Source organism: Chaetomium tenue (genome assembly GCF_020726465.1).
Source record: "Chaetomium tenue strain MPI-SDFR-AT-0079 chromosome Unknown F5144scaffold_4, whole genome shotgun sequence".
NCBI lineage: Eukaryota > Fungi > Ascomycota > Sordariomycetes > Sordariales > Chaetomiaceae > Chaetomium > Chaetomium tenue.
Genome location: NW_027117332.1, coordinates 2,900,332 through 2,912,463, shown reverse-complemented (window position 1 = coordinate 2,912,463; position 12,132 = coordinate 2,900,332). Strand labels below are relative to the sequence as shown.

The 12,132-nt window shown below is 58.3% G+C and overlaps 4 protein-coding genes across 4 annotated transcripts; 2 read left to right on the top strand and 2 right to left on the bottom strand.

The window, feature by feature from the left end:
- Positions 1-961: 961 nt before the first annotated feature.
- F5144DRAFT_489303 (uncharacterized protein) lies at positions 962-4,189 on the bottom strand (the record flags this gene model as incomplete). The annotated part of the gene is made up of 2 exons (XM_066785722.1): positions 962-3,565; positions 3,875-4,189. 2 exons carry the CDS (start codon positions 4,187-4,189, stop codon positions 962-964), a joined length of 2,919 nt encoding a protein of 972 aa, XP_066643361.1.
- Positions 4,190-6,126: 1,937 nt separating this feature from the next.
- F5144DRAFT_602969 (uncharacterized protein) lies at positions 6,127-6,864 on the bottom strand (the record flags this gene model as incomplete). Its single annotated transcript, XM_066791252.1, has 2 exons — positions 6,127-6,790; positions 6,851-6,864. 2 exons carry the CDS (start codon positions 6,862-6,864, stop codon positions 6,127-6,129), a joined length of 678 nt encoding a protein of 225 aa, XP_066643360.1.
- A 1,248-nt stretch (positions 6,865-8,112) lies between these two features.
- Positions 8,113-9,286, top strand: F5144DRAFT_602968 (uncharacterized protein; the record flags this gene model as incomplete). Its single annotated transcript, XM_066791251.1, has 2 exons — positions 8,113-8,376; positions 8,432-9,286. The coding sequence occupies 2 exons, from the start codon at positions 8,113-8,115 to the stop codon at positions 9,284-9,286; spliced, it is 1,119 nt and encodes a 372-aa protein (XP_066643359.1).
- A 282-nt stretch (positions 9,287-9,568) lies between these two features.
- Positions 9,569-12,072, top strand: F5144DRAFT_245463 (uncharacterized protein). Its single transcript, XM_066783397.1, has one exon. The coding sequence runs from the start codon at positions 9,850-9,852 to the stop codon at positions 11,890-11,892; it is 2,043 nt and encodes a 680-aa protein (XP_066643358.1). The 5' UTR covers positions 9,569-9,849; the 3' UTR covers positions 11,893-12,072.
- Positions 12,073-12,132: the final 60 nt, after the last annotated feature.

Genomic DNA, 12,132 nt, shown 5'->3' with positions numbered 1-12,132 from the left:
CCAACAAGGAGGCTTGCCAAGAGGCGTATCAGGAGGCGTCAACCCCCTCAGACCCGCGGCGCACGCTGAAGCTGGGGTGGAAAGGTGGTTCCTGGTGGTATATGGCCGACCAGCGCAACTAATCGGTGAAAGTGGCAGAGAAGGACCGCGGAGTCAGCCCCGCCAACCACGTCAGTCGGACATCAGACTCAGGGCATACATAGCAAGTTGGGGTTCATCAATAGTGCAGCGGATACAGAACATGGAATTCAATAATGTCTTTTGCCACATTCGCGACACCCCCATCGCTATGCTTGTTCTCGCCAGCCCGCTTCCATATTTCTTCCACAGGCGGAGTGTTGGCATATATACAGAGGAAGAGAGTCACACAACAAGCTTAGGGAAGGTCATGACACAGGCCCGGCAAAGGGTATATCTTGTTTGATTGCTCATCTACCATGATCTGTCGCCGCCATCTACGGTGCGATGTCGCCCATTTTCGTCCCCCGATATCTTGTATCCAGTTATAGCCCCAACCTTCCACACATAGGAAATCTTTTGAGTAAGTAAGTAGCCTTTTCTTTTTCCCTCTCCTCCGGCAAGGAGACCGGTGCCTGTCTTCTCCGCCCGCCCAATGCCATGCCATGCCATGCCATGCCAATGCCCATAAGAACGCTACCAGATGATGAGAAAGCTCGCTAGATGGGGGGACCCGTTCCAGGAATAATAAAAACACATTAAAATTACACGAAGCATTCACCGGCCCTCTCAATCGCCGCAGCCCAGGTAATCTCACACGTTGTTGTCCAGGAGATAGCAGAAGGAGCGGGGGACCAAGGACGTGGGCCGGGTGGCAGCGAAGAATTGAAAGCGTCCCCGACGCGAGCCTTGTGACAAAGGGGAAAGAAAGAAATGGGGTAAATGACTGTTAGTCGAGCGCCAACGGGTCTCGGGGCATGGTGGACAGAGGCCGAGGTGCACACTAGGCCACCTCGGCAGCTCGGTCCTGCTCGCGATCCTTTCGCCGCCCGAACAGCGTGGCCTTGCGACGCACCTCGTCCAGGTCGGCCGCCAGGTCCAACCCCAGCGCCGCCGCGCCGAACCGGTGCCTGGTCGAAGGTCGCGGGCTGTTGCTGTCGCTGGCGGCGGCTTCTTGTTCCGTCTTCCACCGGCGGATGCCGTCGCGGCGTTCCTGCCTCTTCTCTTCGACCACTTCCTGGCTGAGGTGGCCGATGCCGTTGCGCCGCTTGTAGCACGTCTCCATGAGCAAGTTGCAGTCGACCAAGCGGCGGGGGAAGGTCTGCACCACGCCGAACATCTCCATCGGGTCCTGCACCGCCTTGATCTCACGCTCGCCGAGCTTGAAAATGGTCAGGGCGATGCGGAACAGTGTGCGCGAACCTTCGTAGAAGAATACGTCCCAGACGCGGAGCACGGCCTCGATGGGGAGGGTGCCGATGAAGCAGGACATGAACCAAGCCGTCATGCAGAGCGTTATGGCGGGGAGGCGGTTGGGGTCGCTGATGCTGCCGGGGTTGCCACCATGCGCCGACTTGTTGCCCCGCCGTCCCCTGTTCTTTTTTCCCGCCTCAAGCTCGTCGCCACCGATTTGTTTCCACACACCTGGCATGGAATCCTTCAACGCAACCATTAGGACGCCCAAGTCAACCTTGGACCCCTCGAGACTCATCTCGTGCGTCCCCGGGAGGTAGACGCGGGTGATAATGTTCAACAACCAGAAGGCTTGTTCCTCGGTCTCGACAAATAGGAGCAGCAGTCCCGCGAGAAAGTTCAGGGACTGGCAGTAACCGATGCGCGGGTTGTAAAGCGCAAAGGCGTGTAAGACGCGCCGAAGCGACCCGATAATCTCGGGCTCAATGGCCGGCGGGGACGTGGTCGGTTGAGGAGCACTTTCTCCCGCGGGGGGTGGCGGCGGTTTGAACCGCACGTTATCAGGAAATGTCCGGTAAAGGTCCTTCTCGATATCCTCGACAATCAGAGGTTTCACCTCGCCAGGTCGGCCAGCGATCACGCCTGGGCCGCTCGGGTTCAAGCCAGCTCGCTGCACCAGCTGGTCATAAACCCCACGGTGCTTGCTCAGAATGGCAGGCCCCCCCGCGTAGTAGAACCAGGCCGCGCCCCTCCAATCTGGCGGGATTCCTTTCCGGATAAAGCGCTTCGTCTTCGCGCTATGTGTGGGGAATCGATTTGGCCGGTCCGTCATCAGAGAGTTGTCCTTGAGAAATGCAATCCACTTCTTGCGTCTCCGAGCAAGGTATTCGCTATATGTGCTGTCCCAGGCATCATATTCCTGGCGACTGACATTAGCACTGGCTTTTCGAAACCCGTACCGATCACGGCTGCCCGGCTCTTCTGGGGGTTCCTGTGGGAGGCGAGGGATGGCCGCCGGCGTGCTGGTGTGCGGCGAAGGCAAGTCGGCGCTTGAGGGTTGTGTCTGCGCTGGCGAAGTTGGCGAAACTGGCGAAGTTGGTGTGGGCGGTTGGGTAGTCACTTCCTGAGGGATTACCGAATCTTCGTCGCCATCTAGCAACTTGGCGGAGTCGTGTTTCTCTACGGTATCCGACTCCGCCTTGTCCCGTCTGGGGGTCTGTTCGCTCATAAGGCCCAGGCCGATCTCGCTCGGCAACGAACTCGGCAGCAGTGAACGTCGGGTCCTTGACTGCCTCGCCGTCGAGCAGCCCGATTCGGGTATCGGAAGTGGTTCGGAAGTTGGCAGGCTGTCGCTCATCGCTTCTAGCATCTTCGCCCGCAACCCGCTCGCGTCGGAGTGGCGGCTGGCCGGCCGCGAACCTTCTATCACCGGCACCTCGAAATTGGGGTCGGTCTCGGGGATGTCGTCTTCGGTAAATCTCATACTACGACGGAGGCTCTCGATATCCGAGTCATTGAAGCCTCTTTCGTACATGCCCATCACGTCCTCCAAGCTCGGGCCGTCATCCACCGAATTCGCTCGCCAACTCCTCCGTGCATATCCGTTGATGATAGATTGCTCCGTGACACTGCTCGCTTTCGTCAAAACGCTGTTTCGCTCGGTGCCATTTGCGGTAAAAAGAGTCCCCTGTGCCGTGGAAGAAGTAAATTGCGACCGGAAACTCGACCGAAGCTCGTCACCGGCCGCCAGCCACGGAGGGATCTCGCGGAGATGTGTGTGAAAGGGGCCGCCGGGGTTGTGGTGGGCCGGCGGTGGTCTCGGGAAAACGGGTGTCGGGGCGATGATACCTGCATTCGGGTGTCTTGAGTAATCGTTTCTCGGTGCACTGTTAAGGCCGTCGTTACTCGGACGGGGCGGGATCGAGGAGAAGGTGCTGGAGGACTGGGATGAAGAGCCAGAAAGCCGACGGGCTCTCGGCCACGGATTTGCGGCCGAACTGAAACTCGTTGGTCCTTGTGGGTTGCTGGTTGGCGGCGGCAGCTGATCCAACAGCGACGGCTCGGCATGGAACCGATGTGCCACCATGCGCCGCGACAAGGCACCGTCTGATTGCTGGGATCTAACACTGGTTTTCCGCGGCCGGGAGAAATTTTCCACCACGGGACTAGGTTCGATTGGCGTCGTCTGCCGGCTCTCGACGGGCGACTCAAGATTCGAGGCTTGGGACGGACGGGCTATTTGCTCATTCTGTCGGGCAAGAAGCGGAAACTTTCGCATTTCGGGGGACGATGTCTCTGGCTCGGGCGACTCTGGGATGTATGGATTGGACGACAAGCCCGGGAACGCGCTTCGGGGCGGTCTTTGCATGGGTGACGACTCGGCCCTCGTTCTATGGACGGGTTCGAAATGCGAGATGGTCGGGGTCGGACTTGGGCAGGGTCTAGCCGGCCTAGAGTTGTAGAAGAAGGAATCGCTGCGGGCGGAGGCGAGGTCTGGAGGCACATGCATGTTGGATTTCAGCTCGAGGGTCGGCCTGCGCGAACCTGAAGGGCGCATTGGGCCGGGAGGGGGGTTTTGGAAGCGGAAAGGTCGGCGCTGGGGAGAATACTCGAACGCATTTGCGGCATGAGCGTCATCGTGTTTCGGCCAGGGTCCGGTGGTCGGCCACTGCGGCCTCGACTGTAACCTAGGCGGCGGTGGTGCATGTGCATACGGCCCCGGTCCGCCGCGTCTTGGGTTTGACCGTTGATACTGCTCGGCGGGATAGCCCACTCCGCCGCCAGCAGCGTCGTCGGTCGAGTCGTGATGGTCCAACATTGCCGGGGCCGTTGCGAGAGGAGGCGGACCAACGGAACGGGCGGAGGACCGGTGGGAAATATCATCGGGCGGCGCCTGATTTTATTATTGTTTTTCTCCGGCGCGAGGTCCGATCTGCGCCCAAATGAGTCCAGCCAGGCCCGGATGCAGGTCCCAGCGGAGCGATGGAGCGTTGGGATTTAGTGCCGGGGTTGACCTGGGATCCTAGTCGCAGCCCGCGAACTTGATTTCGGGTAGCATACCAGGGAAAGGGAACTTGGGGTCGAGCACCAAACAAGACGGGAAACGGGACGAGAAACGGGACGAAACTGCTCGTCTCAAATGATGATTGCCGAAATGTTCGGCGTCGCCATTGTCGGTATCCCGCTCGGATGACTTTTCTTTTCTCAGCGTCCAAGCTCAGTGGGCATTTGCATCGGATGTTGGAGCAATCGGATGCCCTTGCAGCAAGATAAATTGCTGCACGCCCGACACAGGCCTCCTGGTTGGTCGCACGGGGACGCGGGTGACCGTGTCTGTGCCGATGCAGCGATGCGGGCGAACTGCCGCTTGTTGGTTGTCAGCACACTTCACGCGGCACGGGGACAGCCCTCAGGAGGGTAAAATAGGTAATCGAGTGGCGGGGACTGCTCCTCAGATGAGATGCTTGGGTTCGGGCAGCGACCTGGGACGGTCAGGTAGATAACTAGTTAATTGGCCGTTGTTCTGCGGTGACGGGAGTGTTAAGGGAGTGAGGGGAATTTAAAGGCCCAATCGATGGGTGGATTAATCAGGTTGGGGTTGCGCGTCAAAAATACCCTCAAAGGGCCTGTGTCAGTTGCACTTGCCTCCGATTGCTTCTCTCTCGGACGGCTGTGACTTGAACGAATTGAAGCAATTCTTGTGAACAACGATACAACGCACCATTGGCTAGAAACACAATTTGCGGACCAAAAGCAACAACCCAAACGACCGGAACTGCCCAGGCGCAGCTTGGACTCGGAAATCTGCCAGTTTCAGGGGCAAAAACAGGAGCATCGCACAGCGATTGGCGGGAGAGACCTTTCTGCTCCTCCGGAAATGCCAAAAGCCAGGAAACCCGACAGCTGACGTGATTGACTGACAGCAGAGTTACTGCCTCAGTTACTGTCACCTAGTTACCTTAGTCGGATTGAAAGGTTGCTTGCTGGCTGAGCTTCAGCTTGTGAGCGAAGCTTCCGGATGGCTTCCATGGTACCCAGGTTCAACTAGTCTCGTTTTGGCAACTGGCTCCTGGTGACCCCAAGCTGCCCCTTGCCCTTGCCCCAGCTCTTGTCGGGGAAGATTCGATGAAATTTTCCAGAATTGAAATGGAGCATTTCGGTTTGCAGCACCTAAACCTTGGCAAGTTGCAGCGGGTGCAGGAGTGCAGCGGTGCAGCGTTGCAGCATTGCAGTGTCGCACCTCAGCCCGGCCAAGCGTCCCTTCTTCCGCGACTTGGCCCCTGGTCGGCGAGCTCCGTCTCCAAGGTTTCCTCCACCAACCCGCTTTGTCAGCTTGTGAACAACAAACGACACCTTGCAACACCCTCAACGCCCGTCGTGAGAGAGTTTAGGTTGTGCTTGGCTGTCACCCGGCCACATTTGGCTACAGGCGATATGAGGTACTTCGTAAATGACTGTGAATCATCCAAATATTCGCAAAGTGGGTTTATTCGCAGATCGACTTGCGACGAGACGGGCTTGACGGGCATGGCACAAACGGTCGCAACATTCACCTGTGGACAGCTTGCGGATTCAGACTGACCTCCTCACAACTGACAAACCCACAACGAAACACACATGGGGACGCAGCTAAGTCACTTGATCTAAATTTACATAGTATCTTCTCGATGAGCTATCCGGGCCATGCTCTTCTCTTCCAAGGTACCATAACCAATGTGACATCCCTGCATCCGCAAACGGAACCCCGCAGCCTCATCACCGACCGAACGACCACCACCAAGACCAGCCGGGAGATTTGGTCAGATTGGAGCAGCCATCGTCAGCGAAGACCATTTCCTCGACCTTTACCAGGTCATCCAGCAAGCCAGTAACGCGCCAGGTGGCCGCGCACAATTTCCAGTTGAACTCGCGGATCCGCGGCCACACGCAGCGGGCTGGCTGGTCGCGTCTGACACGTTCAAGCATTGGCAGCACCGTCTCGACGTAGAACCGGCGCGGGCTGCCCTTTTCCAGGACATCAGTGACCGCCGCCAAGGTCAGCTTGTATTGTGCGATATCGGTACCGCCGCGGCCATGCGCGTCGACGCGGTTCACGCGATCCAGCCGGCGTGTGTACTCGTTATCGACCAGCTCCTGCAACTCTCGGTGCCAGCGATCCCCGTCCCGGCGGGATGCATGATGGGGATAAAACGGTCGCGCGTCGGGGTCCAGGCCGAGAAACTCAAAGGCAGTCATGGAATCGCTCGGGTACTTTGCTAGCAGCTGGAGGCGGCCGTGGGCAGTACACACGCCCTGCAGCTCCGGTGACTTCGGACCAAAGGTCGAGAACGGGGATTCGGGCCCTGTCGTTGTTGTCGAAAATGGATTGAGGCGTGTGGAACATATTCCAGCCAGAAAAACCCCCAGAGTCGCCAGTAGTCTGGGAAACGGTGAGCTTGAGGGACGGGGAGTGCGCGGCGGATGGTTGAGCAACGCCTACAGGATGTACGGCATCGTGTTTCGCCGGCTGGGGGGTTGGTTTTGTGCCATGGCTCAGCTGGTGAAACTTAAGGATGGCTCCCGGATGCAGGCGTCTTGAATGAGCAGAGGCTGAACGATAAATTGGACAGGGCAGAACAGAGGAGGCGAAGTTTGTCCGTTCCAAACTTTGAGAAAATTGGTCGTTAGAGGACCGAAAAAGATGGACAATATGGCGTCGTGTCGCGCAGCTTTTGCGTTGCAGGAGGAGGATGTGGGCATACGACAGACACCAGACCACGGACAAGCTCACAGGCACCCAAGCGAGCGCGGGAATCCCAACAACCCCGTCACATCGCCTCTTTGTTCTTGTGGGCGCGCTGGCACTGGAATATCCCTTCTTGCCTCATCCTGATTTGACGGCCGGCTGCAGAAGAAGAGCGGAGCAGCGGTGAGCAAGTGACGACCACCAGATAGCGGGCACCGGCAACCGAGAGGGCCCTCATGCTTGAACTGCGGTAACCCTGGAGGGCGATATTTGACGACAACAGGGGGTTGTTTGTGAGCTATCAGTTCATGGAACCGTGCCTGCCAAAACTCCCAGCATTTTTCAGCTCTCAGACGGCCGAGACCCGCGCTTCCCAAGCCTCAGCGCTTTCGCTCCACCCCATGATGGACTTGCCTCCGTTTCCCGCGGGATTTTGGAGACTCCAATCGAGGGGCGCTCAATGACGGTGGGTAACGGAGCTGTCCTGGAAGTGGCTTTCCCTGCAGATCATCGCGTCACGAAACCCCGGCTTGTGAAGCGAAGTCCCATACCCGGCGACTGCAGTTTGGGACCATCACTCTCTTTGTTGTGTTAGGAGTCCTTCATTTATAAAAGTTGTCTTCTTTCGCCATCCGAATACCCATCTTGTTCCTCCTGGATATCCGGTCTTCATCGTACTTCTCACTCCGGCACGTTCAACTCCAGACCATCTTTCCGTCCTTCTTGGGCAGTCATTCCTAAGCATTTGTCAACTTAGCATCATCGAGCCCTCCGCTATCACGACACCCCGCCGACCTCCCATCACGATCGATCGCCCATCACAACATCCCACACAATATCTCCGACCTCCCATCACAACACCCCTCCGACCTCCCGTCATAACGCCCCTCCAACCTCTCATCACGATCGATTACCTATCACAACCTCCCATCACAACACCTCTCCAGCCTCCCCCAACCTCATACTATTTGCCCGGCAAACGATTGAACACCAGAGACACATCACACACGGCTGAAATGATGCTTCGGAGGCTGATTACCGCCGTTGTGGGTGCGTTCAACTGGGTGTGCCGCTACTTTGGGCAGCCTCCTTGGATGGTCGTACTGTGCGCCATCCTATTGATTGTTGACTACCGCGCCTTCAACAATTTCATGAACGGTGATGCTTCTCTAATGGAGGCCGTCACCGGCGCCATCGACGGCCACAAATGGCATTCTTGCCGCCGGGATACCGACACTGAAGAGCCTACCGGAAGCCGTGACGGCCGGCGGGCTGTTGCTGTCCTCAGTGGTCGCCGCATTGGAGTCTGCTGCATCCGCAACCGGCGCCGCCCAGGCTGCGCGGGCCGCCTTTCCCACCCTGACCCCCGAGGGTCTGAATGCCAACCCCTTTTTCAAGGAAAATTGGCAACGTATTGCCCACGAGGCCAGCAAACAGAGCAGCGCCGTCACGGAGGAGTTCTACAGGGAGATGCAGCACACGCACAGACGCCTCGTCTACATCTTGCGCGCCATTGGCGATGACGGCGAGCGGCTCCGCAACCTGGAGAACAACACCGCGAAGGACGCAGGGTCGTGGTTCCAGTGGTCGCGGAGTGCTGAGCCCAAACTGGGGCCGGAGAAAGCGAAGCTCCAGCGCATGGTGCGCCATTTCTGGGATATCCTGCAGCAAGTGTCATCCGCATACTCTCGCTTCCAGAAAGACATCAACACCGTCGACCTTGCGCTTTCGACAATCGTACTTCAAGACGAAAAGACCGACAAAAACCCTTTCCTTTTCTTTGGAGAAGGCATCGTGAGGATCAACGAGCGCTTCGATTCCAAGGGTGCCAGCTCATCCTCGGCGAGCTACGAGAAGGGCAAGGAGTGCAAAAATGGCAATGGGGCGATCTCTCCCGACGACCCCGAGGCCGCAACATTCATCCAGAACTTGCACACGGTCCACATTGTGGGGAGCCTGTTTCATAGTTCGTTCTCGAATGCCAGGGTGAGGCTCAAGATGTTGGCTGAGGCCATGGAGAAGCAGGCAGAATGGGCGGAATTCGCTAAGAGCACTCTGGGCATGGTCGACAGCGCTTTGCGCGACCAGATTGCCCCGCCTGAGCTCGTGGTAGCCATAGAGGGGGTGGTGGGGCTGGCTGAGGAATTGCGCGTCATGATTGAGGAGAGCTTCTTTCGCAAGGACGAGTGAGAAACCGGGGCCCGGGACGCGGAAGCCGAAGCTGGAACGGAGACGGGGCGGAAACGGAGCCGGGGCAAGGGCGGGGGCGTGCGGGGGGTGAGTGTAGCCAGAATGTCAGGATGTCATCTTAGAGCCAGATAACGCCGCTTTTCGTTTGTCTCATCTCCTAAAATGCGATAGATCGACTTCCACTTGGTTGAGCAGCTGTTATTGGCGACGTGTTTTCCTGTGCTCTGCCGTATCACGTACAGGGCCCTGCGGCATGTCGCCAGCCGCGAGTAGCGATTGCGATATGTTTGTCGCCGGATCCGGGTGGCGCTGGCCACTTTAGGGGCATGGTGCAGATTGACGATGGCTGTCTTTGTCAATGGTGAGCCTGCCTCCCATTTCCCTCTCTCGACCGCTCCAGTAACTCGACAACAGATCTGGCATTTTGCGCCCATCATACATACCATTTTCCCTCCTGCTTTTCTGGGCCCGGGACATCCCGCTGAACCGATTTCTGTCTCGCACATCTACCACAACAACCACCGCTGCAGGCCCGTCTCAAACCCCAGAAAACAAGCTCTGTCATGTACCCCGCCATCCCAGGCCAGCCCCGTGGCCGTAGCCGTCGCCATGGCAGTGCCCTTCGAGATGATCCCGTCACCGAGGCAGCGGCGACGGCACCCATCCATTCATCTAGCCGCCGCAACCACGCTCGTTTTCGGCCCAACAGCCCTAGCCCAAGCGATGTCGGGCCTAGTAAGCGAGCCGTAGCTGCACCCGCACCCGAGCTCAGCAGCGGCCAAGAACCCCGAGGGCACAACGAAGCCCAGGGCACCGACCGGCATACCATCGTACCGCGTAACGACCGGCAGCTTGCTGGTTTTGTCGGCGTGTTTCCTGCCGCCGTCCTAGCCATTCTGTTCGCCGTTCTCTGCGCCAGTTTCTTGCTCGCCCCCGCCCCCGACTCCATCTCGGGGCTGGGCCCAGATAAGGTGGCAATCAAGGCGGCTCCCTCTCCGGCCGACGACCTAGCCATGGTTTCTGATCTATACGCCAACGCGTCCACCGCCATCAACATTCCTCGCCACAACCTCAACATCACACTCGCGCTCGACGCCCCCGGCCTCATTCGGATCAACGCCACCTCCTGGCTCCCCGAAACAACGCTCTACTTTGAGCGCAACTTGTCGAAAGATCAGATACGCCGCGAGGAGGGGAAACGCTTACCAGCCGAATACGCACCCTTCATCGTGGACTTTTTGAACACCACTATGACGCTGGAAATGGCGAATACCTTGTGGCCGGTGGCCATCCACGCGGCCACAGATCTGCTGGCTGCCGGGTTGGGCCGTCAGCACCCGGACTACCCAGCGTTGAGGGCCCCTTTGTTTCGCCTCCGAGAGGGAAATGGGCGCGATATCCTGACTGATGCCAGGAGATTATGGGGTGTTTTGCGTACCCAGGCTAGCTCGTGGCCGTACCGCGCCCAGCGCGACGACTTAATAGGCTGGCTGGAAGCAGTTGCCAGAACCACGAAATCAAGGACCGCTGCTCAGAACGTGAGCAGGAGCGGGAACCCTCCCCAGCTGACGATTGGGGCGCAAGTCCCTACTTTTCAGCAACTGCTCGAACGCGACGGGGGTCGACAACAGGCTCTCTCAAAACTCCTCGCTGGCATTGGACTCTCAGAGGATGCCTTTTCGCAACTGAAAGAGATTCACGCTGCGTTGTCCCGGCATCGGAAAGACGGGGCTCTAGACATCGGCGTTGGAATGTCAACCCTCTACCAGACGTTCCCAGGACTATGCTGGGGCCAAAACGCGCGCGATTTGCTGCACGCCGTTGCCGAAAGTCGATGTAGCGGCAACTATACATCCAAGAAGCGGCGTTATCCTATCAGCCCCTATGGCTGGGGCGATTACCAAGCCCTGGGGGGAGTCTGGGACGCTGTGTGTGATACCAATGCTTTATTGTCGGACGTGCAGGCTCTGGCCGAGGGAGTGAGAGACCGGGTCAGAGCGGCCGTCGCGGAGCGGGGAGGGATTTCGCTACTTGAGCGCATATCCGGCTACATCTCCAAACATAGCATCGTGCGCCGCATGGAGACACTCGATCGCGCTCTCCACACCCTCCACTCTCTCCGCCTGGGGTTGAGGCCACAGACTTGGATGCTGGCCAACATGGCCTCGAACATGCTGCGCGCCTGCGTGCTCCAGGACGAGTTGCGGCAGCGTGTCCGCGCCCTCCAACGCAGCCAGTCTGCGTGGTGGGATCTCGAGTGGGACGATGCCCGGGAAACCGTGAATTTGACCGTTGTCACCTTTCCCCCGGCCAACGAAACCGCCAGGCAACTTCGCGCGGCGATGCAACGAATAATAGACCGGCGCGACCCATTGGTAGGGAATTGGGTGACAGGGAGCGCTGCCACCGCACTCGAAGAATTGGTGCTCCCGGGATGGATAGATCGGCTCGGCTTGGGTGGTCTCCCTCTGGAGCCGCGGAAGGCCGACGCCGAGTTTGACTACCCGCCCCACGCCAGGTGGGCTAATATGAGCGCGAGCCTCAAGCCCCGGAGCAAGAAACCCAAAACTGGTACGATGGAAGAACCGACTGGCAAGAGTGTGTAAAGTACTTAGATACTTGGTAAATCGGCTCGTGTCATCTCTTCGTTTAGCATGCACAACGACAATACGGCGCCACGGCTAGAGAACCGGGAAGGCCCCAACGAAGGGTGACAAGCAATGACCCACATTCGTTCGTCACGGGCGATTGAGATGATGATGGATGATGGCGAGCGTCGGAGCTTCCGAGCTTCCATTGCTTCCGCTTTCGCCCTCGGGGATAAATTCATAGCCTCAGGCCACAGC

Excerpts from the sequence above, each read along its gene's own strand:
- F5144DRAFT_245463 (XM_066783397.1), top strand. The coding sequence starts at position 9,850 with ATGTACCCCGCCATCCCAGGCCAGCCCCGTGGCCGTAGCCGTCGCCAT.